This window comes from Rana temporaria, chromosome 3, assembly GCF_905171775.1.
Source record: "Rana temporaria chromosome 3, aRanTem1.1, whole genome shotgun sequence".
Classification (NCBI taxonomy): Eukaryota; Metazoa; Chordata; class Amphibia; order Anura; family Ranidae; genus Rana; species Rana temporaria.
Window position 1 is genome coordinate 146,071,834 of NC_053491.1, and position 27,357 is coordinate 146,099,190.

Here is a 27,357-nt window from a genome sequence, read left to right on the forward strand (position 1 = left end):
ACATCATTTAGAAGTCGCACAAATCACTTAAGTTTTGAATTAAACTCCTCTAAATAGCTTATTCATAGTTTGTTCACAGTTTGTTGGTCTTTTAAAAATGTACTAGATTAAAGTTACCTAAATAAAGGTCTTTACAAGTGTTAAACACTGAAAGACATCGGTGAAGCAGTTTGAAGCACAATTCTACCCCCAAGATGTAGTACGGCACATGTTGGAGATTTTACAATTTGGGTCATTTTCAATCCAAGCTTTAACAGCAAGCAGATTCAAACCATTTACAGTATTCTAAAGGGCTGCATAACCAACTTCATCATGAGATTTTTTTTTTTTATCCAAGACTCAAAGCCAATATAAAATGAGCAAACTAGAATAATGTGTCACAGAATGACTGCCAGACTCCAGCTGTCATGTGACACCATCAAATCCTACAAGACTGGTGTAGACTTTTAAGTGTAGGTCAATAATACTAAAAACGCAACAGGAGAGGCTCTAAAAAATAGAGAACGAAGGAGAATTAATAATACTAAAAACCCATACTACAAAAAGACAGAAGAAAGCCCAAAGTACAAATAAATCAAATATAAATTGGATAGGTAATGTGGGGAAACAGTTGCACAACAGTGTGTACTTTCAAACAACATAAAATAGCTTGTGTAGCAATTATACAGATTTTGATTTCAACACCCTTTACCCACATGGCATCACTTGGGAACATTTGAAAAGGTGAGATTCTAATATACAATATTTACAAAATGTGAAAAGTGTAGCTATACCCCATTTTTTTTTAAATAGAATGCAGGAAGGTTAGAAACCCCATCAGGGTTTACAGCCATTTGGGGTTTCATTAGAAAGATTCCTGCTCTGGGAACAATTCTTTACCAGAGTTAGGCTCTGCTGAGAAATAAAACGTATAAAGCTTGCCCTGCATTCACTGGAGAATGGCACACTAACCCATTAATCAAACGATCTACTGTACTATAATAAGTCTGTGTTGCTTCATTATCTGACAATGTTTTATTTTTTTCAGAAAATGGGGAAAGATTGTTATTTTTTTTCCCCCCATTGTGGGTTTACCAGACAGCACTGTCTTTAACCACTTAAGCCCCGGAGCAAAATGCAGCTAAAGCCCAGGCCAGGTTTTGCGATACGGCACTGCGTCGCTTTAACAGACAATTGCGCGGTCGTGCGACGTCGCTCCCAAACAAAATTGGCGTCCTTTTTTCCCCACAAATAGAGCTTTCTTTTGGTGGTATTTGATCACCTCTGCGGTTTTTATTTTTTGCGCTATAAACAAAAATAGAGCGACAATTTTGAAAATGCAATATTTTTTACTTTTTGCTATAATAAATATCCCCAAAAACATATATATAAAAAAAAAAATTCCTCAGTTTAGGCCGATACGTATTCTTCTCCCTTTTTTTTGATAAAAAAAAAAAAAAAAAAAAAAATCGCAATAAGCGTTTATCGATTGGTTTGCACAAAATTTATAGCGTTTACAAAATAGGGGATAGTTTTATTGCAATTTTTTTTTTTCGTGACTGCAACATTATGGCAGACACTTCGGACAATTTTGACACATTTTTGGGACCATTGTCATTTTCACAGCAAAAAATGCATTTAAAATTGCATTGTTTATTGTGAAAATGACAGTTGCAGTTTGGGAGTTAACCACAGGGGGCGCTGAAGGAGTTATGTTTTACCTAGTGTGTGTTTACAACTGTAGGGGGGTGTGGCTGTAGGTCTGACGTCATCAATTGTGTCTCCCTATAAAAGGGATCACACGATCGATGCAGCCGCCACAGTGAAGCACGGGGAAGCCGTGTTTACATATGGCTCTCCCCGTTCTTCAGCTCCGGGGAGCGATCGCGAGGGGGTGGCTAGAAACGAATAGCCACGCCCTCATCCCGGATCGCTCCCACACGATTTCCGACTGCCGCATGTACCGGGGGGGGGGTCCCGATCGGAAAGGCAGGGACGTACATGTAGGCCCATCTGCCTGTACGTACCATTCTGTGGACGTATATGTACATGCGGCGGTCGTTAAGTGGTTAACTGATAATCTGCTGCTATATTCAATACAGCCAAGAGTGCATTTATATACTATTGTAAATGACTATTGAACTATGTTGATACTGTTGCATGGTCAGAGCTCTCATACTTTTTTACAGAGTCATGGAGAAATTGCCCTCTCACACAACATCATTTAAGATACCACTATAAAAAAAAAAAAAAAAAACACACACACCTCAACTACTCTAGGGTCTTGCTGATAATGCAATCTGATCTCCTGGCACAAATGGTCATGCCTTTTTTTTTTTATTATTTTGTTCTATTTTTTTTTTTTAAGGTATGTTTACATTCTAAACTCACATTTAATTACCTATTTACACATAAAGCAAGTTTAATTGCCATTTGTTGCATTGGGAGTGCAATTATGTAGTTCTGCATATGCATTTGGCAACAGTGAGCCCATCTGGGATTCTAGTTTCTCGAAATTGTATTGCACCTGTAAACCATGGTGGCTGCAATGGCTCAATCAGTAGGTTGAGGCACTCTTCTTTACTGGGGTTCACCATTTTACTTTTTTTGTAAAGTATAAATCTATTTTGGCCCTTTTTAAATCCCTAAATCAGAACATGTTTTGTTAACTGTAATCAAAAACTTTGTGAGATGATGCAGTTTGATTTGTTTACCAGACAGCATTTACCACATGAATCTTTGGGTGTCTTCACTATCAGGCCAAAGAAAAGTTTTATTCAAGAACAAGTGGAATGTAAATACGTTGACAGTAACATAGAGTAACAACTCTAGTAGTAGCTTGCCTACAGATGGAATTGGTGCATTTACTTTAAAGATAAGGTAGGGCAGGATAAAATACCGGAACTCCATTAGCTTCTGAGGAATAGTAGTACCCAATATACACATAAAGAACATCAGGAGCCACAGTATGGACTTGGACTTAAGAGCATCTACAAAGCTCCAAGCTGCAAATAGATATCCAGGAACCAACAAATATCTGACCAATTCATGTCTCTGGAATATTTTTTTCCAAATGTAAAATGTGTAATGTCGATTATCAGCAATTAAGTATTTGTGAACATAAGTGAACTTCCATATTAAAAACAGGGAAAGGCAAGCTACTAATGTGTATAGAAAAGGATGTTTCCAAACTGACTTGAGAAAGTCTGCACATTTCTGAGCTGAAATTAGGACTGGAAAGGAAAATACCATTGTAAAGGCAAAAAAATAAAAGAGCTGGGGGAAATTCAAACAGGCCTCGTGATTGCTTCTGTCACCTATCACAATACCACCATTGATTCCAATAAAAACTAGGAAACCTAGAACCAAGATGATATATGGCCAGGTTAACCTCAAGAGTGTCAGTATGTTCTTCGGATACAAAGAGTATTGGATGAGGAATTTTACAGCTGCTGCCGCTTCGGAAAATGCACCTTTAGGGGAGACTTTTTCATCGGTCTTCTTCAGTTGTGTCCTCCAAGCTTCTGTCACCTTTTCAGCTATAATATGTCCAACACAGAAAATAATCCAGATGATGTTTGTCTGCCGAAAACAAAATGCACAAAGCCCTAGAAGAGCTGCGCTTTTATGATTACCATAGAGGCACATTAAATAAGTGAAAAGGACAAAAAATGTAGATCCTGCATCCGTGTAGTAGAGGAATGTGAAAAAATATAAAGTGGGAAATACATAAAGTGTAAAGGTGAATAATATTTTCTTCATAACGGAAACCTGGAAAAAAAAATAAAAAATGAAGACGTTTTAAATGCTGTCCATCTTCGGTATAATGCTGTCCAATTACAATTCTAATATCAAAAAAAGTTGGGACACTAAAAACTACATAAAAAAAAAAATGCAATGATTTGCACATCTCATAAACTCATATTTTATTAAACAGAAAACTAGGGGTGTCCCGATACCACTTTTTTAGGACTGAGTACAAGTACCGATACTTTTTTTCAAGTACTCGCCGATACCGAATACCGATACTTTTTTTTAAATGTGTCCCCAAATGCAGCCATGTCCCCCCCACATATACCCAGCCATGTCCCCCCCACATATACCCAGCCATGTCCCCCCCACATATACCCAGCCATGTCCCCCCCACATATACCCAGCCATGTCCCCCCCACATATACCCAGCCATGTCCCCCCACATATACAGCCATGTCCCCCCATATATCCAGCCATGTCCCCCATATATCCAGCCATGTCCCCCATATATCCAGCCATGTCCCCCATATATCCAGCCATGTCCCCCATATATCCAGCCATGTCCCCCCATACCTAGATGCCGCCGCTGCATGGTTAATCAGCGTGTGGGGAACATCACAGCTTTCATTTGAATAGCTGTAGTGTTCCCCGCTGCGCCGCGTATAGACACTCCCCCTTGCTCGGGATTGGACAGATCCGTCCAATCCCGAGCAAGGGGGAGTGTCTATACACGGTGCGGCGGGAAACACTACAGCTATTCAAATGAAAGCTGTGATATTCCCCGCACGCTGTTTAACCATGCGGCGGCGGCGTTGTTGCGGTATGCGACGGCATTCGTTGCGGCGGCGAGTATCGGATGAGGCATCGGGGGCATTTGCGGGAGTACAAGTACTCCCGCAAATACTCGGTATTGATACCGATACTGGTATCGGTATCGGGACAACCCTACAGAAAACATATCAAAATGTTTAAACTGAGAAAAACTTACCATTTTAATAAAATAAGGTAATTTAGATGGCAGCAACACATCTCCAAAAAGTTGGGACAGAGCCATAAAAAGCTGTCAAAGCAAGCGATACCAACAAGCAAGAGTTGGGAGAATATTTTGAAACCAGGTTGATTGGCAAATCTCTGTTACTGACTTGTTGCCAATCTGTGAAAAGTTGCATCTAAAAATTGTCAAACAATTTCATGATTGTTCTTCAAAATAAAATTGCAAAGACTTTAGATTCTGTGATGGACATCACTGCATGGGCTCAGGAATACTTCCAAAAATCACTGCTGTGAACATAATTACCCATGCCAATCAAAAATGCAAGGTAAAAACAGAAAAAGCCATCTCTGAACATGATAAACAGAAAGTATTCCAGCACACTTACCAGCTAGCCTGCAAAGAAACTAAAGTAGCCCTGTCTAACAGTTCATGTTTAAAGACAGAGGATTTACATCTATGTGAAAGCCACAGTGCTTTACCAAGGCTCCCCTGTATACTGCAGCCCTAACTCTATAATGTCACCTAGGAGCACATATAGCAGTGGATAATTTAAAAGGCAGGTTTGTCTGGAAGGAGCCCACTCCTAATAGCTGCAGGGACACATTGGAAGCCCAACAAAAGCACAATGGCACCTGAAGGTATCCAAACTAATAAGGGGGCTGGAGGACCTCAGTTATGAGGAGCAATTACAAATATTACATTTATTTTTCTTGGAAAAAATGCACTTAAGAGTGGGATAGGATTGAAGTATACAAATACCTTAATGGCAATTCCAACATTGGGAGGAAATGGTTCAGTCTTCGGTCACTCAAGAAGACAAATGGCCACTCAATGAAGTTGTATGAGAAGCAATTTAACCTTAAAGGGCGTAGGTTTTGGTTTTTTTTTTCTTTACTGCTAGAGCAGCAGGGATGTGGAGCAGACTTTCAAAATTGGTGGTTTCAGCAGGAAGTAGCGAATTAAAAAAAAAAAAAAAAAAAAAAAGGATGGGCATCTTACTGAACACAATATACAGGGATATAGGAAGTGGTAGAGACAAACACACACACACACACACACACACACACACACAGTCTGACTAGATGGACTGGAGTGTTTATTCAACCTCACCAACTATGTAACTCAAATGCGTCCCCCACACCAAATTCAGCCAACAAGCTGTGCAGATAAGTGGCAACCACCATAATGTATAACTAGCCTTTACAGTAAGGTGCACATGGGAAAGAATATCTGAACATGATAAAGAAATACAGCGGTCTTCTCTGGGCCAAAGCTCATTTAAAAGTGGGCTCTTGCTTTACTTTTTTTTCTGGCAACCATGTCCTCCAGATTAAGACAATATGGACCTCCTGGCTTGTTATCAGTGTTATCAGCTGGCACATCTCAAAAGGCACTATAAATGCTATAAGTTTTAGAGCAGCATATGCTCCCATTAAGATGACATTTTTTTTCAGGAAAGGCCTTGCATATTTCAACAGGATAATGTTAACCGCATACTGAATTTATGATAACAGCGTGGCTTTGTAGTAGAAAAGCCTAGGGCTTAACTGGTCTGCCTGCAGTTCAGACCTTTCACCAATTGAAAATATTTGGTGCATCTTGAAATGAAAACATTTGACAAACCCACGACGACCCACGACTGTAGCAGTTAGAATCGTAGATCAGGCAAAAAGGGGACAACATTCCTCTCCCAAAACTCCAGCAACTGGCCTCCTCAGTTCCAAGATGTTTATAGTGTTAAAAGAAGCGATGATGCTACACTGTAGTATACATGGCCTTGTCCCAACTTTTTGAGATGTGTTTCTGCCAATTTTAAAATTATCTTATTGTTTTCTTAAAACCGCACATTTTCTCATCTTAAATAATTGATATACGTTTTCTATTAGGAATAAAATATGGGTTTATGAGAGTAGTAATAGTAAATAAACAACAGTACATATTTTTCTTTAGAATAATGTATCAAATTATTGCAGAGTTGAAAATAACGCATACATGCTCACACACTTGCAAGACTATAGGGCTGATTTACTAAAGGCAAATCCACTTTGCACTAAAAGTGCAGTCGCTGTAATCTGAGGGGAAGATCTGAAATGAGGGGAAGCTCTGTCGATTTCTATCATCTTATCATGTCCCCCTCAGATTTACATCGACTGCACTTGTAGTGCAAAGTGGATTTGCCTTTAGTAAATAAACCCCTATGTGTCTTTTGGTCGGCGGTGGTGGGGACTATCAACTCTATTGGTAAGTTGCGGGTTCCCTGTGATCCAATACCCCTTCTGCTGGGTGTCTGCGACACAGTCAAGGCCCCGCAGTCCAAAAAAAAGTATTCGTATTTTACGCAGCCCTTTATGCAAGGAAGGTAATTATTTTACAGTGGAACAAGCCCGCACCCCCGTCAGTCCAACAATGGAAAACTTTGATAGACCTTACAAAGAAGTGGAACTCCGCTTAAAGCGGGAGTTCACCCAAAAAAAAAAAATGTTTAACATTAGATTGGGCCTAATTACGGGAAGCAGAATCGGGTTTTTTGTTTAAAATCAATGCAGTACTTACCGTTTTAGAGATAGATGTTCTCCGCCGCTTCCGGGTATGGTCTTCAGGACTGGGCGTTCCTATTTGATTGACAGCCTTTCGACGGTCGCATACAGCGTGTCACGAGTTGCCGAACGTCGGTGCGGCTCTATATGGCGCCTGTGCACCGACGTTCGGCTACTTTCGGAAACTTGTGACGTGCTGTATGCGACGGTCGGAAGGCTGTCAATCAAATAGGAACGCCCAGTCCCGCAGCCCATACCCGGAAGCCACGGAGAACATCTATTTCTAAAACGGTAAGTACTGCATTGATTTTAAACAAAAAACCCGATTCTGCTTCCCATAATTAGGCCCAATCTAATGTTAAAACTTACGTACCTACTCAAATCACAAAGAAAAGGTATTTTAGTCTCATACCTTGTCGCACTAGTATAAGAAAAAAAAAAAAAAAAAAAAAATTTGCTTTTGAACTGGTGTCGTATCTCTAGTTAACTCTTTCAATTAAGCATTGCTGCTTTGAGAGCCAAACACATCAAATGATAAACGTTGGAAATCAAAGCTGGGTCCTTAGACACTTACCTTTGTGTGCAACTTGTTAAGGATTAAATAGAACATGTACAAGTTGCCCAGACTGAACAGAAGGTTAATAAATCGCAGCATTCCGGAGGAGCAGACAACATTCTTGCTCCAGCCAAACAACCAGGCAGCAGGTTTTACAATACCCACAGAAGTCAGATACAGGCCAGGTAAGGTTGTGATCATGGGATCCCACTGAGAACAAAAGAACAAGAGATAAATGAAAAGGAAGACAAAACATTACCAGTCAAATTATTGTTTTATTTGAACTAAATCTGTCTCACACCTGGTAAGTAAGGCTGCTTTCACATTGCAGCGTGGAGCCGCGGTGACGGTGGAGCCGCGGTGACGGTATAGCCGCGCTATTTGTAGCGCGGCTATACCGTCGTATTTACCGCGATATTCGGGCGTTAGCGGTGAGGTTTTAACCCCCGCTAGCGGCCGAAAAAGGGTTAATACCGCGGTATTACCGCGCTTTCCCATTGATTTCAATGGGAAGGCGCGGTATAGGTGCGGTGAACAGGGCAGGGCATGATTTTTCATGCGGTATAGCAGCGCTATTTTTAACGCTGTACCGCATGAAAAACGCCCCAGTGTGCAAGGGGCCTAAAGGTTACCTACAACAAAAGTATGTTCAGATGATCCTTCAATACAGATATACAGGCAACTATTCATTAAAGTGGTTCTAAAGCCTAAAAGGTTTTACCTTAAAGTGATTGTTATTTAATAGAAAAGCAACTGAGACTTTACAAACATGTTGTTATTACTAACCTGCTCTGTGCAGTGGTTTTGCACAGAGAAACCCTGATCCTCCTCTTCGAGTCCCTGGCTTGAGCTCCTGCCCCCCTACAGGGGCCCTCAGCAGGGGGGGGGGGGTGGGAGCGCCCGTGGGGGACCTCAGAAGAGGAGGATTAGGTCTATTTTATGAAAAAACACTGCACAGAGCAGTTGCACTTGTAGCCACACTGTCCCCACTCACTGTTAACATTGGGTAATATAAGAGTACAGATATGCTTCTAAAACACATTGATATGCAGATGCCAGCCTAAGAATCAGTCTGAATGTATATTTATAACATATCAATGTATTATTGCTTCAGTCTATTATCCCAAAACTATTTCACCTTAAATATTGAGATGTCAAAAAAACTATTGAATAGAACCAATCCCTCATGCAGACCGTACACTACAGTTTGGTACCTGACAAAGGAGACCAACTATGAAATGTCTGGTGTAGTTATGTTTTATAAATAAATGGGCCCAAATGCGCATTTGCAAAAATTCAGTGATACAGCTGCAAAGAAAGAGCCGCTCTGTAATCCCTGGCCATCCTTAAAACTGTTCACGGTGAATGGTCTGGCAGAAGGAAGTATAGCTGAACAACACTGAAAAACATCTGCTAATCAGTTCCAAAGAAAATTCTGTGTACAAGCTACTGACATTTAGGAATTTACATGTCCAGAACTAGAAGTGAATGAGAAGTATGGCTAAAATGATATGAGTGAGCGCTCAAGAGGGGGATAGCAGCTAGCACAAAAGGCGGCGATAGGCCAACCGTATATTAAAAATTTCAAGCGTAATAGTGCAGCGCTCAAAACAATTAAATACGCTGCACTGGACTTCTAAACTTCTAAGAGCCAGACTGAATTTACAACAAATATAATAAAAACAATTCATATACAGTGGATATAAAAAGTCTACACATCCCTGTTAAAATGTCAAAGATAAATAAATTTCAGAACTTTTTCCACCTTGAGCCTGAGTTCACACTAGCGCAATCTCAGATCGCATGCGACTGGCACCTGCACCGCATGTGGCAATCACATGAGATCTATGAGCAATGAGAGTTCAGCCATACAATTGTATGGCTGAACTCGCATTGCATTCATACAGAAAATAGTGAAGGGACTTGTTTTTTCCCCCCCTGAGATACATCTTCTCCGCCGCTTCCGGGTATGGGCTGTGGGACTGGGCGTTCCTATTTGATTGACAGTCTTCCAACAGGCTTCCGACGGTCGCATCTATCGTCACGATTTTCCGAAAGTAGCCGAACGTCGGTGCGCAGGCGCCGTATAGAGCCGCACCGACGTTCGGCTTCTTTCGGCTACTCGTGACGCGACGTATGCGACCTTCAGAAGCCTGTCAATCAAATAGGAACGCCCAGTCCCGAAGACCATACCCAGAAGCGGCGGAGAAGATCGCTCTCTAAAACGGTAAGTACTGCTTCGTTTTTAAAAAAAACTACCCGATTCCCCTTGACAAAATGAGCATGAATCTAATGTTAAAAAAAATTTCGGGTGAACTCCCGCTTTAAAGAAAATAGATCAAATAAAAAAAGTACAGCTATTGAAAGCCAGCCGTTTTAACTGCGTGGGAAAATGACTTTTTACTTAACTACACTCACACATTTTTTTCAGGGAAGGCTCTACAGATTGTCACAAGCAGAAACTGTCGACATTAATGTGTCGGAAATGATTAAATCATATTCATACCCTTGCTGGTGATCTCCTTTGACTAAATGGTTGTTTTAAATGAATTTTTTATGCTTTGGCACATACCTAAGGCCCTAAAAGCCATCTGTAAATTATGCGTCTAACTTTCATAAAAATGTACAACTACTGTCTCTTTAAAATTCTTATGACAAAACAAACCTTTTAACAATGCTGTAACAAAAGGATCAAGAAAACATTAGATAAAATGAAAAAGAAGGTACAGCCACTGAAAGCCGGCGACTTTAACTATGCAGGAAAAAGAATACTTTTTACTTATCTACATTCATAAATATTCATTTCTCAAGGGAAGGCTTTACAGATCGTCACAAGCAGAAATTGTCCACATTAATGTGTCTGAAATGATTAAATCATATTCATACACTCAGCAGCTAGTGTTTAAAACTGCAGCTGTGTGGGCACCATGTGCTGCAGGCCTAAGAATTAGTCTGAATGTATGTTTTTTGCCATATCAATGTATTATTACTTCAATCTGCCATCTATGCCCTCAGAGGACTCTCACTTCAAACATCATGGCATAGTTTCTATTGAGTTGGCAAAAATGCAGATTGGTACTGGGATTTGTTACTCTTCTAAACGACACGTTGTACATTGCAAAAAAAAAAAAAGCTCAATACAATGCCCAACTATTTTACTGGTTATGGATAAGGCAAGGGACGATTATAACATGTGCCAGGTTTTTGCCACCATTTGCATACTTCAGGACAACACATTTTAAAAATTTGGGACATTTTTATGTCCTTGATTTTCTTTCATAGTCCCTCTTCCTTGTATGGTCATCATAAGGACAGAAGTAATAGAAAATGTCCCCAAGGCAGTTAGACTCAAGAATAAAATGGACTAAAAACCGGCTTTAATTAATACTGAAGGCTCCATGCATACTAGCTTATTTTTAAGTTCCAAGCAGCTGCTTTGAGCATTTTCTTTTTCTGCCCCAAGAAGCAAATAGTGTTATGCAACAGTTTCCCACATTTTGCTTTTTGTTTTTAATTAGCCAGCGGCCCGCCGGCATCACTCACAACCAGTGTACAGCTGGTTGTTTAGGAGCGGGCTGGTGTTCTGTCAAATAGTGCAGCCCGTCAAAAAATATCTCCAATGGGTCTGTGCATGCGTAGTACGGAACGTCACTCCAGCTGTATGTTGTATGCTGTCAGCTGTCAGCTCCTGAACATTATGCATGTGCAGATCGTCTGTATAGCATCGAATAATGCCGCAAACAGCGAAGTGAGAATGAAATTGTCAGATTATGCTACGCTGCTGCAGGGTGTGTTTTGTGTGTTGCAGGGTGCCTTCAGTGTGTTGAATGGCGGGTTTTGCCTGTGTCTAAGGTCGTATTGCAATATGACCTTAGACACAAGCAAAACCCGCCGTTCAACACAATGAAGACGCCCTGCAACACACACAAAACACGCCCCGCAGCAGCGTGGCATAATCTGACAATTTCATTCTCCCTCCGCTGTTTGTATAGCGCTGAATAATGCTGTAGCATCCTTAACAATAGATGACTCATCAGCTGTCAGTGTGTTCCCTGCTCAAAGATTAAATTTAAACAAAAAAAAACACACACACACACACACACACACACACACACACACAGTGGCGTCTCCCGCTAGATTCATATCAGTCCCTTAAGTCTGGTATGGATTTTGAGTGGAACACTACACCATTTATTTATTTTTTTAATGGCATGGGGTCCCTCCCGAATTCCATACCAGACCCTTATCTGAGCATGCAGCCTGGCTCCTGAATCATATCTGGCCACGTGCCCTCAACATGGGGGAGGGGGCTGGCTCATTGAAATAAGAGTGATGTTTGCAGCTGCAGTCAGAGAAAATAGACTCAGCGGGCGAGACTTAGATGGGGGAGGTCCAGGGTTTGGTGTGATATCCCCAGAAATAAGGAGTAGTAGTAGGGTGAGGGAGGTGAGGTGGGAGCAGGATTTATAAGGGGCCAAATGCCCCAGTGATTCAGAACATTATGTGGGTTCAAAAGGCGCAGGAGATATGTGCAGTAGTATCGACAGGGGGAGAGACAGAGGTAGGTATCGGAAGCACATGGAAGATGCTTTGTGGGTAAAGAAGAAGTCCAACTCCACCTCCTTTTTTGTCCAATGGGTCTGAGTGAGTGAATCCACTGAAGGGGAAAGGGCAGATGGATGGGCCGGCTCCGATTCCTGGAGCCAGGTTTCAGTAACAGCAAAAAGACTGAGGGAGGTGGAGAGGAAAAAGGTCATTGAGAAAGGCAAATTTGTTAAGAGACTGAGCAGGCATTCCAGAGGGCACATAAAAGGGGGGCCGATTCGTGGAAGCAGGGGAATCAAAATAAGAGTGAGGGTTGCAGCTCAGCCAGAGAAGGGAGACTGACGGTTCTGTGGGTGAGAGATGGTGGAGGTCAAGGGTTTTGGGTGATATCCCCATAAGTCAGAAGTAGTGTGAGGGAGGCAAGGTGGCAGCAGGATTTATAAGGCCCCGTACACACGACCGGATCGATCCGCTGGGATTGATCCGCGGATCAGTTCCAGCAGACAGATCCGGTCGTGTGTAGGCCCGAGCGGACATTTTCCAGCGGATAAAAATCCAGCCGACGGATTTCCAGCGGATAAAAATTTCTTAGCATGCTAAGAAATCTATCCGCTGGAATCCTGTCCCTCGGACTTATCCGGTCGTCTGTACAGACTCACCGGATAAGTCCGCCCGATCCCCATCCCTCGCATGCGTCGAAGTGATTTGACGCATTCGTGGAAGTATTTACCTTCCAGGGTCGCGCACATCGCGGCGACGGCGCGGCCACGTCACCGCGGATGTTTTCCGCGGGGATTTTGATCTGATGGTGTGTACAAGCCATCAGATCAAAATCCGGAGGAGGAATGTCCGCTGGAAACGGTCAGGCGGACCGTTTCCAGCGGATATCCTCTCATCTGTACGAGGCCACGTCACCGCGGATGTTTTCCGCGGGGTTTTTGATCTGATGGTGTGTACAAGCCATCAGATCAAAATCCGGAAGAGGAATGTCCGCTGGAAACGGTCCGGCGGACCGTTTCCAGCGGATATCCTCTCGTCTGTACGAGGCCTAAGAGGGCAAATGCCCTGAAGATTGGAAAGCAGTATCTATGTGTTACCAGAAGGAACAGGAGTTGATATGTGCAGTAATTATGAGAGGGCGATATGTACAAGCTGTGAGGTGGAGAGGAGGTGTAAAGAAGTGAGAATTTGAGGACAGAGGGTATTATTGCAAAAAGGAACGTTAGGGAGAGCATGTTGGATGGTGAAGAGAGGGAAGAAATCAGGCTGAGGGAGAGAGATAAGAGATGAAAGTGCACTTGTAGATTGGAATGCAATACTAATGCCGCGTACACACGATCAGACCGTTCTCATCGGTTTGACCGATGGACTGTTTTCATCGGTTAACCGATGAAGCTGACTGATGGTCAGTCGTGCTTACACACCATCGGTTAAAAAAACGATCTTGTCAGAAGGCGGTGACGTAAAACACAACGACGTGCTGAAAAAAAAAAACAAAGTTCAATGCTTCCAAGCATGCGTCGACTTGATTCTCAGCATGCCTGGATTTTTAACCGATGGACGTGCCTACAAACGATCAGTTTTGTTCTATCGGTTAGGTATCCATCGGTTAAATTTAAAAAACAAGATTGCTTTTTTTTAACCTATGGATAAATAATTGATAGGGCCCACACACGATCAGTTAGGTCCGATGAAAACGGTCCATTAGACCGTTCTCATCGGTTTGACCAATCGTGTGCAGCATAGCATTTGTACTTACATTTATTAATGTGACTTGAAGAGCCAAAACACCTAATGCAGAAAACTTGTTTTGAATTTATACTTGGATGGGGTGGGGGAAGTTTGAACAGTTAATCAAGAGCTAATAAGACGACACATTAGTGAAATTGGAGTTTTTCTGCCCTAAATCAAATTGCAAAAGGGGGACGAAGACAGTGTTCTGTTAACACAGAATCCTGTGTGTGATTGGACACAGCCAATCAGCTGGTTTCAGCCAAAATAATTGGCGGAAAACTGCTGCCAAACTTGTGCCCTATTCACAGCACGGGTCAGCAGGGTGCACGTGCTTGCATGCCTCAAACCTGGAAGAAGCCAGTATATACACATTTGTGCCTGAACTTGCAGCTTGTGATATAAAGTATTTACTATTAGTGGTCGGCAAGTAGTTAAAAAGGGGATTTTTAATACAGCTTACCTGTAAAATCCTTTTCTTGGAGTACATCACGGGACACAGAGCGGCATATTCATTACTATGTGGGTTATATGGAGTACCTTCAGGTGATGGACACTGGCAATCTCAAACAGGAAGTCCCCTCCCTATATAACCCCCTCCCATAGGAGGAGTACCTCAGTTTTGTAGCAAGCAGTATGCCTCCCAAAATGGTCCCCAAAAGAGGGGTGGGAGCTCTGTGTCCCGTGATGTACTCCAAGAAAAGGATTTTACAGGTAAGCTGTATTAAAAATCCCCTTTTCTTTTCCGTACATCACGGGACACAGAGCGGCATATTCATTACTATGTGGGATGTCCGAAAGCAATGCTTCCAATGAGGGGAGGGAGACATCTCAGCCAGGAGATTTAATTCAGAAAGTATTCTTTAAATCATAATAAATCCAAATTAAATCCAACAAAAAATAATTATTCTGATTAATTTAATTAATTCATTAATCAATCAAGGGTGCCCCGAGTCTAGAGGATCTCAAATCGCAGCCTGCAGCACTGCCTGTCCAAAGGCTGCATCGGCCCTTCGTCTTACGTCCAATTGGTAAAATTTTGTGAACGTGTGGACCGATGACCAGGTTGCCGCTTTGCAAACCTGAGCCATAGAGATCTGGTGGTGTGCTGCCCAGGAGGCGCTCATGGCCCTAGTAGAATGGGCTTTAACTGATAAAGGAGGGGGCAACCCCTTCAAGCCATAGGCTTGACCGATTACTTGCTTAATCCATCTAGAGATGGTAGCTTTAGCTGCTGCCTGACCTCTTTTAGGCCCTTCCGGCAGAATGAACAATGTATCCGTCTCTCGAATCTCTTCTGTAGCTTTGAGATAGGCCTTCAAGGCCCTGACAACATCCAAGGTGTGCAGTAACCCTTCCTTTCTAGAAGAGGGCTTTGGAAAAAAGGATGGTAGGACCAAATCCTGGTTCAAGTGAAAACTGGACACCACCTTGGGCAGAAAAGACGGATGTGGACGGAGAACCACCCTATCCTTATGTAGAATGAGGTAAGGTTCTCTACAAGACAAGGCTGCCAGCTCTGAAACTCTTCTAGCGGAAGCCATAGCGACCAAAAATACCAATTTCCGAGTCAGTAAAACTAACGGAACTTCCGCCAGAGGTTCAAATGGCTGTTTCTGCAGTGCTGACAACACAAGATTCAAATCCCACGGACAAACCGGAGACTTGATGGGGGGATTAATGCGTAAGACCCCCTGAAAAAAGGTTTTAACTAAAGAGTGCGTGGCTAACGGCCTCTGAAACCATACTGATAAGGCAGAAATCTGTCCTTTAATAGTACTTAAGGCCAAACCCTTATCTACCCCTATCTGGAGGAAACGCAATACCCTGTCAATGGTGTATTTGCGTGGAAGCCATCTCTGGGACTCACACCAGCTTACGTAGGCCCTCCAGACCCTGTAATAAATTACTCTGGAGACTGGTTTTCTAGCCTTAATCAGAGTAGTAATAACTTGGCTAGATAGGCCCCTACCCCTGAGGATCAGGGATTCAGCCGCCAAGCCGTCAAATTTAGATGCCGTAAGGCAGGGTGGAGTATCGGGCCTTGAGAGAGTAGGTCTGGCCGAAGCGGAAGGGTCCATGGTTCGCCCACTGACATTCTCACGATCAGTGAGTACCACGACCTCCGGGGCCATGCGGGGGCTATCAGAATGATTGGTTTGTTTTCCACCCTGATCCTGCGCAGCAGGCGGGGCAGCATCTGTAACGGGGGGAAGGCGTACAGCAGATTGAACGGATGCCAAGGGCAAACCAACGCATCGGTTCCACAGGCCAGAGGGTCCCTTGATCGGGACATGAATTTGCTCAGTTTCCTGTTGAACCTTGATGCCATGATGTCCACATCCGGAGATCCCCATTTCTGGCAGATCTCCTGAAAGACCTGGGGATGGAGAGACCACTCCCCTGAAACCAGCTGCTGGCGACTTAAGAAGTCCGCCTGTAAATTGTCCACCCCTGGAATAAAGATCGCCGAGATGCATGGTACATGCAACTCTGCCCACAGGAAAATTAAGCTCACTTCCCTTTGGGCGGCTCGACTTTTCGTGCCCCCCTGGTGATTTATATATGCTACAGCCGTGGCATTGTCGGACTGCACTCTCACTGGAAACCCTAGAAGTTTGGACGTCCAGGCCTTTAAGGCTAAACGGGCCGCCCTGATCTCCAGGACATTGATTGGCAGCCCCCTTTCTGACTCTGTCCAAACTCCCTGCTGGACTTGCCCATCCAGGACCGCTCCCCAGCCCTTCAGGCTGGCATCTGTGGTTACCAGTTTCCAGATGATGGGACTGAATGACTTCCCTTTTAGGAGGTTCTGAGGCTTTAGCCACCAGTAGAGACTTTGCCGGACCCTTGATGGGAGGATCAACGGAAGATCCAGGCGTTGCGGATCTTTGTTCCATGCAGACAGGATGGTAGCCTGTAGGATTCGAGTATGTGCCTGAGCGTATGGCACTGCCTCGAAAGCGGCCACCATCTTTCCCAGTAATCTCATGCACAATCGTATAGTTGGCTGCCTTTTGCTTAGCACCAACTGAATCAATTCTTTGATCCCTTTGAACTTCTTTAAAGGAAGAAACACTCTTTGCTGCTCCGTGTCTAGCAGCATGCCGAGGTATTCCAATCGTTTTGTGGGCTGCAAAGCCGACTTTTCTTGGTTTAAAACCCAACCGAATACCTCGAGGTACTGAACTGAAAGGGCTACCGCTCGACACAGGCCCGGAGCAGAGTGATCTATGATCAGGAGGTCGTCCAAATAGGCCGGGATCAAGATTCCCTGGGTCCTTAGATTGGCCAAGATGGGGGCCAGGACCTTTGTAAACACACGGGGGGCAGTAGCCAACCCGAAAGGAAGAGCCACAAATTGATAGTGGCGCCCTGCGATAGCAAAGCGTAGGAATTTTTGATGACCCTGAAAAATTGGGACATGAAGATACGCGTCTCTTATGTCTATTGAGGCCAAGAAATCGTTTCGCTGCAAGGCTGCGGAGGCAGACCGTATGGATTCCATCCGAAAGGACCGAATCCTCAGGTAAGAATTTAGAATCTTTAGATCTAGGATGGGCCTTACATCGCCGTTGGGCTTTGGCACGACGAACAGATTGGAGTAAAAGCCTAGCTTGTGCTCCTGAACTGGTACCTCTACGATTACCCCTTGGTTTAGAAGACGATCCAAGGCTGTTAGCAAGGCAGCCCTCCTTTCCGGATCGCTTGGAATTCTTGATTCCTGAAAATGCGGAGGGGGAAACTCCCGAAATTCTATTTTGTAACCAGTCGCCACCAGTGAAAGAACCCACTTGTCGGGGATCTTGGCTTCCCAAACCTTTGCAAAGAATCGAAGCCTGCCCCCCACCCGATTGAGTGGGGGCGCCCCTTCACAACGCTGACTTTGGAGCAGGTTTAACTGGCTTGCGGACCCATGGTCGCTTGCCACCCGCGGCCTGCCCTTGCGACTTATTACCAAAGTTTGACCGTGCAGGAGGCCGTCGATACTGCCTGGGGGCCGAGGGCCCTGGGGCTGGGGATTGCTGCCGCTTAAACGCTGGACCCCGAAATCTCCTTTTGACTGGTAAAAGAGTACTCTTGCCACTAGATATCGTCTGTATGTATTTATCCAGATCTTCCCCAAAGAGCCTTCCTCCGTGGAAGGGAAAACCCGCCAACAGCTTTTTACACGGAGTCTCTGCCGACCAATTCTTTAGCCACAGGAGCCTTCGCATATGCACCAAGAACAGCGATAGACGGGAAGCTTGTTGGATGGAGTCCTTTATGGCATCCACCGCGAAACATAGAGCCCTGGGAAGATCGGCCAGATCCTGTGCCTGCTGAGCCGGGAGCTCTTTTAGCATCTGCTTAGTCTGGTCTTTTAACGCCTGACAAACGCCAATTGCAGCCACGGCCGGTTGCACCACTGCCCCTGCAGTAGAAAAGGATGCCTTCAAAAGGGTTTCCAACCGCTTATCAACCGGATCCTTGAACATCTGTATGTTTTCTACTGGGCAAGTTAAAGATTTGTTTACGCAGGAGACCGCTGCGTCCACAGCGGGAAGCACCCATTTCTTTGAAAATTTTTCCTCCATGGGGTACAAAACAGAAAACCTTTTAGGAGGCACAAAAATTTTATCGGGCCGGGCCCAATCTTGAAAGATCAGGTCTTCCAATAATGGGTGAACCGGAAACACTGCGTTACTTAATGGTGCTTTTAAGGAGCCCAAAGAGGATACGGCAGGAATCTGAGGCCCTGGCGAGGGCAGCTTAAAAGCCGAGCGGACCATGTCCGTTAAAGACTGTACCCACAGATTCTCTGCTTGAGATACCGAAAAAGGTTCCTCAATAGTGGACTCCTCAATGTCTGAACCTTCTAGGCCCTGCTCCGTTTGGTCCTCCTGGGATTCTAAATCCTCTGGGGAGAGAATCTCAGCATCAGAGGACACCAATTTAGGGGACGGAGATCTAGTCCGCTTTTTGGCTGTCAAAGAATTAGTAAGCAAAGTTGTCAGCCTCTGTTCTAACCCCTGCAGGGAGACAGATAACATATCCTGTGTGACAAACACTGGGTCGGGCAGAATGGGGCCAGCCACAGCACCCACCACATCTAATGGCTCCTCAAGGGCGGAATTTTCTAGCTTACTAGGAGAGGACAGAACCGGCATAGATAGATTAAGATCCTCAGAGCTAGAGGGGGAACCCTTCTGTTTCTTTGCCTGTTTAGCACCTTTAGTCCCCGAACCTTTAGGGCCCATGATACAATACCGAGGCACTCCGCTACTAACAACTAACTGTTGTAGCAAGGAGAATAAACCAAAAATATACAAGTAGCTTAAGGCACGAAACCTTATAAGCTTATGGGAAGGTAGTGCACACCTTTCCCCTGAAAGAAAAATATTTTTTTTTTTTTTGTCTTGTTGTTTTTTTTTTTTTTTTTTAAATAGTTAAACAATCTTTTTTTTTTTTTTTTTTGCACTTTTTTAAAGGGACTGTGTAAATTGCCAGACTGCTGTCAAAGACCCTTTGGCTAATAGAGAAAATTAGGGAAAACTTCCTATTTTCTCCCTTAATCAGTGAGGAGCTTAGCTCCAGACCTATACAGGTCTCTTTACCGCCACCAGGTGTCACCCTTTCCTCCGCTCTGTCCACGCTCTGTGTCCCTCCGGTCAGCAGACGAATCCCACACTGACCGGAGGACAGAACTGCTGCTGATACCAGCGAGGGGGGAACGCCCCCCTCTCCCCGCCGACGTCGCGACGCTCCCCGCCCCCTCAGCGCGCATCTACATCATGCGCGCGCACGCGCGCGCGCGTTCCAGAGGGGAAGCATCCATGAGGAGAGGAGCAGCACGCCGGCGGCGCAAGAGGACCCAGAGCTGCAGGGGAACCCAATACAGGCAAGTCCCTGGTCTTTAAGCCGGGAGATAACGGGGGGGGGGCCTGCCCTGCTTTCCCTAGAACCAGGCAAAGGAGCCTCTACCCCCCAAAACCATGCGGGACAGCCACAAGCAGACACAGTCCGTGGGGGAGGGGGGTACACTAGTAAATGGGAGGTGACCATCCTGTCTAGCAGACATAGTGGTAGAAGTTGCCCATGCAGAGCATCCCAGGCTAAACCCAACTAGTCTTCCCCCTGAGGGACCTGCCGACGAACCAAGTTCCGCAGGCCCCCCTCTTACCTGCTCCACGCTGCAGGGCTTTGCAAAAAGCAAGAGGCCCAATCTTCCCCCATCTCCGTGGGGTCTGTACTAGACCTTCAGGGACCCGGGTCCGGTGGAACACCACTGCCCTGGACCTATATAGCATCCTGGCAACAGTGCCTTTTGGGCTTTTTGGAAAGCTCAAAGTTCTGGGCCCAGGATCCAGCCCCTTAGTGAAGGGGCATTATAGGCGAAACCCCACGACTTGGGGCCCGGGTACTGTCCACTTTGGCTCTGAGGCACTTTGGACAGATCCGGTATAGTCTGCCTAGTCTCAAAGACCTGGAGGCAAACTTCTCTGTGACCAACACCTAAGACACTGGCGAAAAAACTGAGGTACTCCTCCTATGGGAGGGGGTTATATAGGGAGGGGACTTCCTGTTTGAGATTGCCAGTGTCCATCACCTGAAGGTACTCCATATAACCCACATAGTAATGAATATGCCGCTCTGTGTCCCGTGATGTACGGAAAAGAAAATGCATTGCATGCAAACTATTTTTTTTATTGAATGCAAAACAGAATTAAACTGGGGTGTTGTATATCTGCCTACATTTACACGTTACAAGCAACAAGACAGACGTAATGACTTACATCAACAAATGTTCGCAAACACCTACATTTTAGCAAGCCATATGGTTTTATTTTCGGATAGCATGTGAAAGTGTTAAAACATATGTCAGGTTTATAGTGCTGAGCCCTCATTAGGAAGATCCACTTTCTTTGGCCAGTTACATTTATTCTGTGACAACTGTTCAAGTTGAGATTTAGCCAGACTTTGGAGGAATTTCTTTCTGCATACTGTTGGGTCTGTAGGACAGAAACTGAAGAAAAATGTCCCTAAGGGGACATAAAAAAAAAAACACACACCCTTGCTGCTCTTTCCACAACCAACACCACACATTGGTTTAACATACAATTTAATAAAACAGTGCAAGAAGCAACATCAGCACCCTACTGAGGCCATGATCAATGAATTCTGACTTCTTGAGCCCCTGCACTTTGTACATTCCTCTTTGCCAAAATAAAACATGGTATGGCACAGTGCAGCCCGAACCTCCTCTTCTGGGGTCTTCCACCAGCACTCTTCTGTGTCTGCCCCAATAGCAAGCGTGTACAGATGTGTGGGCTGGATCCCAAGCCAGGCTGTATACATTCACTGACTTGGCCTCACCCTACACTCCCTGTTAACAGGATTTGACTGACAGCAGCAGGAGCTCAAAGGGCACAAGAAGTGGCAAAAAATGCAGGAAATGCATTAAAGTGGTTGTAAAGCCTAATTTATTTTTTTTACCTTAAAGCGGGGTTTCACTCTAAAAAAAAAAAATAATTCTAACATTACATTGAGCTCACTACCGACATTGACAGTATGCAGATCTTTTTTTTGTTATTTTCCCCCTGGCTTCCGGGTAGTGAATCCCGCGGGAGTGGGCGTTCCTATGCACAGGCCAAGTGATTGACGTATGACAAAAGCTTCCCCTCTGCGCATACGGCCGCATCACGAGTTGCCGAAAGAAGCCGAACGTCGGTGTGCAGGCGCCGTATAGAGTCGACTCGCAGTCCGGCTTCTTTCGGCAACTCGTGACACGGCCGTATGCATCGAGGGGAAGCTTTTGTCATACGTCAATCACTTAGCCTGTGCATAGGAACGCCCACTCCTGGGGGGATTCACTACCCGGAAGCAAAATAACGAAAAAAACGGTATGTACGACAAAAAAAAAAAAAAAAAAAAGAAGAAAAGGTCAGCATACTGTCAATGTCGGTAGTAAGCTCAATGTAATGTTAGATTTTTTTTTTATGGTGAACCGCTGCTTTAATGCATTCCTTGCATTAAGTTTAAAAATGGTTAACTGTTAGCATCCCCGCTCACTTCCCCTTTTATTTACCTGAGTCCTCATTTGATCCAGCCCATGCACATCTGCAGCTCCTCTCTCCTCTCACTTCCGTGTCTTGGTGGCTTTGCTGGAGCACCAGGAGCCATTGGCTCCCAGTACTGTCAATCAGAACCAGTGACAAGGGAGCAGGGGCCGATTACCGCTGTCTGTGCCAATGGGCGCAGCAGCGGGGCTCGGATGAAAGCATGCACAAGTGCCCCCCATAGGAAGTGGCTTTCCATGGGGGCACTGGACAGAGATGAGGGGCCAGGAGTGCCGGCCGGGGACGACCCGAAAAGAGGAGGTTCCATTGCACAGAGCAGGTAAGTATAGACATGTTTGCCTTGTTTTTTTTAAACATATACCTTTACAATCGCTTTAAGGTAAAAAAAAATAATAATAATAATAATAATAATAATAATAATAATAATAAGTTTTACCTTTAGAACCACATTAAGTTCACAATACTTTTACACTTACCTGATTAAAGTGTCCCTGGCAGTATTGCTGAGCTTGGGGGATGTGGAAGACTTCATCCATGTATGGGTCTCTCTGTTCTCGTGTGATTTTTGAGAACAGTAGGCTGGATAGAAGAAAACCGCCACTAAACAGAGCAGAAAAGTAATAGCCTTCAAGTTTCTCCATTTTTTTTTATGATACAGCAGTCCAAGTCTGGAAGAGAAAAAGACCATTAGGAGGAAATCAATATGTGCCACAGTGAACAATACATACAGAATTTTATATCTAAAAAAGTTGTGGTAAAAAAGCTAAATGTCACCAGCCTCTAGTCTGATCATAGAGCGCATTTTCCCTTTCAGATATTTAGAAAAGGTTAAGAGCTGTGCTTGGCGAAAAAGCCTTAATAGCATGGGGGAGGGGCATATTTGACAAGCTCAAGACAAAAAGAGAAATTTCACATGACCAGATTTTAATGAAATTTCATCTCACGTCAAATCATGGTGTTGGGCAATTTATCAAGGAGCTTAGATCCTCATATATTTTCTCAATAAAGACAACAGATGAAAAAAGAATTCAATGATGAGTCCTGTGCTACAGTCCCCCGACTCCCTCACATTCATTACAGCTTCAAGTACTATCAGTTGTTTGCCTTGCAAGGTTATACCGCAAACAAACAGGAATCTGCTTTTTCAAAACATTACCAATTTATGCACCCAATTGGCTTCTTTAGGCAACAATCTATGCATTGGATACCTTGTTTCACACTATGCAGCCAGAAATCTTATTTATGAAGATCGCCCAAGTAGTACATTAACTCCTTCAGAGCAGCGCTATGGCCAAATGACGGTTACATCACGGATCTGCTTTGTCAGAAGGCCCCCTGCAGGGCATGCGCTGTGATCACAGAGTCACTGAGACTCAGGTGATCACAGATCCTAGCCCCTTACCATGTGATCAGCTGTCAGCCAATGACAGCTGATCATGTGATGTAAACAAAAGCTCGGTAATCGTTTTTTTCCCTCCTCATGCTCACAGCGATCACCGGCTTTTGTGCAAGGGACATCGGTCTCAAAGAGGAAGTGGCATATCTACCTCATCTGTGCCCACAGGTACCACCTGCCAGTGCCACAAATCAGTGCTGCCTATCAGTGTCACCTACCAGTGCGCCTTATCAATGCCCATCAACGAATACTCGTTTGCAAAATTTTATAACAAAATATTAAACTGTTTTGTATTTTTGTTTTTAATTGGTCCAAAAGAAAGCTCTATTTGTGGGGAAAAAAATGATAAAAATGTAATTTGGGTACAGTGTTGTACGACTGCGCAATTGTCATTCAAAGAGTTAGAGCGCTGGGCAGGAGGGGGGTTTAAAGCGGAGGTTTCGTCAAATTTTTATTTTTTAAAAGCCAGCAGCTACAAATACCCCAAGCACAAATAGAGCTTTATTTTGGTGGTATTTGATCGCCCCTGCGGTTTTTATCTTTTGCGCTATAAACAAAAATTAAGCAACAATTTTGAAAAAAAGCAATATTTTTTGCTATAATAAATATCCCCCCCAAAAAAAAAAAAAATTCCCTCAGTTTAGGCCGATACATTCTACATATTTGTGGTAAAAAAAAACAACAACAACAACACCAAGCGTCTGATTAATTAATTTGCGCAAAAGTTATAGTATCTACAAAACAGGGGATAGTTTTATGGCAGTTTTATTAATATTTTTACTAGTAATGGCGGCGATCAGCGATTTTTATCGTGACTGCGACATTATGGCAGACACATCAGACACTTTTGGCGCTATTTTGGGACCATTCACATTTATACAGCGGTCAGTGCTATAAAAATGCACTGATTACTGTGCAAAAGTGACTGGCAGTGAAGGGATAAACCAGTAGGGGGCGGGGAAGGGGTTAAGTGTGTCCTAGGGATGTGTTCTAACTGTAGGGGGGGATGGACTATGTGTGACACGACACTGGTCGCCGTCCTGTCACTAGGCAGAACGGGGAAATGCTTGTTTACATTAGCACTTCCCTGTTCTTCCTCTCCGTGAGACGATTGCGGGACTCTCAGCAGACATCGAGTCCGCGGGACCCGCAGTCAGAATCACGCAGCTTGTGGCGGCGCACCCACAACCACTGGCCTTAAAGGCGATGTATATATACACACCGATCTGCCCAGCCGTGCCATTCTGCCGACGTATATAGTCGTGCAGCGGTCGGCAAGAGGTTAAGGAGTTAAAAAGGTTAGGCTTAGGAGTTAATTTATTATTTATTTTGGAAGGTTAGGGGTTATTGTTTAGGATTCCCCTAATCCTAACTGTTAACATTAGGGTTAGGATTATTTTTTTTATATTATTTATATTTTATTACTGAATTTGAGCATAAAAAAAAAAATGTACAAAAAAATACTCGAGTCAAGTGCTTTCACGCATTTCTATGGAATGAAAAACATAAAAAAAAAAATGCACCAATCCAATTCAAACTACAAACACAGTTTTGTACTTTATATTCTTAAATATGTTTTTTTTTGCTTTTTTTTTAATGGTAAACTTATTCAATGAATCCAAACTCTGCAAGCTGAGATGACATGCACTGCATTGATGCATTCTCACAATTTCACAGTAACCATGAGATAAAACAAAGGTCAGGAATATTTCTTTATCCCATTGTTTTGCAAATCTATGTACACTACAAACTGTATGATTGAATTGGTTCTGATATCGCTGTTTTACTAATCTGACAGTTTATTATTCTAAATAGGAAACCTTCATGTTGTTTGCAAATATTAAAGATTCTAACTACCAGCAAGAATAAGTCCTTACATTTAAAGAGCACCTGTCATTTCAGATCCATCATGGCAGCGCCTGTTAACGGGCATCCACTCACCTGCTGCCGCCATATCCCTCACCTTGTTGTTTCACTGCCGCATCACCAGCCGTCCTATTAAATGTGACTGTCGGTGAGTCAACAGTGGGTCAGAGGAGGCGCCGCTGCGGGACAGAAATGACAGCTGCTCTTTAAAAATTATGATTTAAATCAAGTCGATTTAAATTAATCCATTAACTAATGATGTCAATCATGATAAAGCCTAGGTTCACATTGCCACTGATCTGACATGTCAAATCGCTCCAATGGCACCATCCAAATCGGTGCAACGCCGCACCGATTCCCAAAAGTGGTTTCTGTACTACTTTCTGTGACTTTGGGGTGCGATTTGTATAGACATCAGTTCAGCAACCCGCACAGATGTCTCTAAAAATCGTCCCCCTTAGTCGGGACTGATATGTGGGAATGAAATTGAGCGAGTTCTGCTGATTTCATTCCCGCTGTCTGTGTGAACCTGAGCTAAAAATCGTGATAAAATGCAACTTGATTTAACTCAAATCCACCCTGACTAGAACTAGTGTCCCCATTGGAAGATTTCCCTTCTATTGCTTTTCGGGGGACAACCCAAAATGTAGGCTTTTCCTTTACTTTCAACGATAATGGTAAACAGGACAGATAAATAGAGAAGGCGAATCTCTTTAAGGCAGAAACAGACAGCAACAAAAACCTGACAAGCGTTCTAACCTCTCTCCACTCCATCCAAAACTAAAGAAAAAAAATGGTGCCCTTGGTTATCCTTTAAAGTAACTGTGCCGCTAGTATACCAAAATCCAGGCAGTGGGCAGAGCAAAATAAGAAGCTGAATATTAAACCCTCCAGAGGGCAGCAAGAAGGTGGTTTGCTTTCTCACAGCACCAGATCCATCCAGCTATCAGACACTGTTTCCCCTCTGTGTGCTTCCTCCCACTTAATGACACAGGAGGCTTCTTATGGCTGGATTGTTCAATTATATGACTCCACTGGAGAGATTTTCCCTCCCATTTTATTCCTGTTCCAATGGGACGCGAAAATGGCAGTAATTGGGGGTCACCAGGATGGGAAATGACAGTAATTGGGGGGTCACCAGGATGGGAAATGACAGTAATTGGGGGGGTCACCAGGATGGGAAATGACAGTAATTGGGGGGGTCACCAGGATGGGAAATGACAGTAATTGGGGGGGTCACCAGGATGGGAAATGGCAGTAATTGGGGGGGTCACCAGGATGGGAAATGGCAGTAATTGGGGGGGTCACCAGGATGGGAAATGGCAGTAATTGGGGGGGTCACCAGGATGGGAAATGACAGTAATTGGGGGGGTCACCAGGATGGGAAATGACAGTAATTGGGGGGTCACCAGGATGGGAAATGACAGTAATTTGGATGGGTCACCAGGATGGGAAATGACAGTAATTGGGGGGTCACCAGGATGGGAAATGACAGTAATTGGGGGGGTCACCAGGATGGGAAATGACAGTAATTGGGGGGGTCACCAGGATGGGAAATGTGTAATTGGGGGTCACAAGGATGGGAAATTACAGTAATTGGGGGTCACCAGGACAGGAAGAAAGCAAACACCTCATTCAAGCCCTAACCTTTCCCCGATCTGTCACCAAGACAGGAAATCAGGGGGAACTCTGACATTACGCCTGGTTGTAAAGACCTGTCAGTGAGGGGCTCCCTTCCTTATTCTATCCAACAATAGTACACAGAGATTGATGGAGCTCCTTGTAACGAGCCTGCGCTCAGTCCTCCCAGTACCATAATGATAATAATAGAGCTCCCATACCAGAGACACCTTCCGCCAGCAAACCTGAACCGTACTGCAGACTTCCGGAACCACGGTGCACCCTGGATCGCTGTCCGTGCTTCGCTCTGCTCACAGGTT

General features: G+C 44.1%; 1 protein-coding gene across 2 annotated transcripts; it reads right to left on the bottom strand.

Moving 5' to 3' along the window:
- Nucleotides 1-2,332: 2,332 nt before the first annotated feature.
- Nucleotides 2,333-27,352, bottom strand: ALG10 (ALG10 alpha-1,2-glucosyltransferase). Of its 2 annotated transcripts, none has more exons than XM_040343624.1 (4): nucleotides 27,259-27,352; nucleotides 22,632-22,823; nucleotides 7,838-8,029; nucleotides 2,333-3,750 (listed from the first exon to the last, which is right to left on the bottom strand). In XM_040343624.1, exons 2-4 carry the CDS (start codon nucleotides 22,794-22,796, stop codon nucleotides 2,704-2,706), a joined length of 1,404 nt encoding a protein of 467 aa, XP_040199558.1. In that variant the 5' UTR covers nucleotides 22,797-22,823; nucleotides 27,259-27,352; the 3' UTR covers nucleotides 2,333-2,703. The 2 variants fall into 2 exon arrangements, with proteins under 2 accessions (XP_040199558.1, XP_040199559.1); XM_040343625.1 differs by lacking the exon at nucleotides 27,259-27,352 and adding an exon at nucleotides 27,133-27,248.
- Nucleotides 27,353-27,357: the final 5 nt, after the last annotated feature.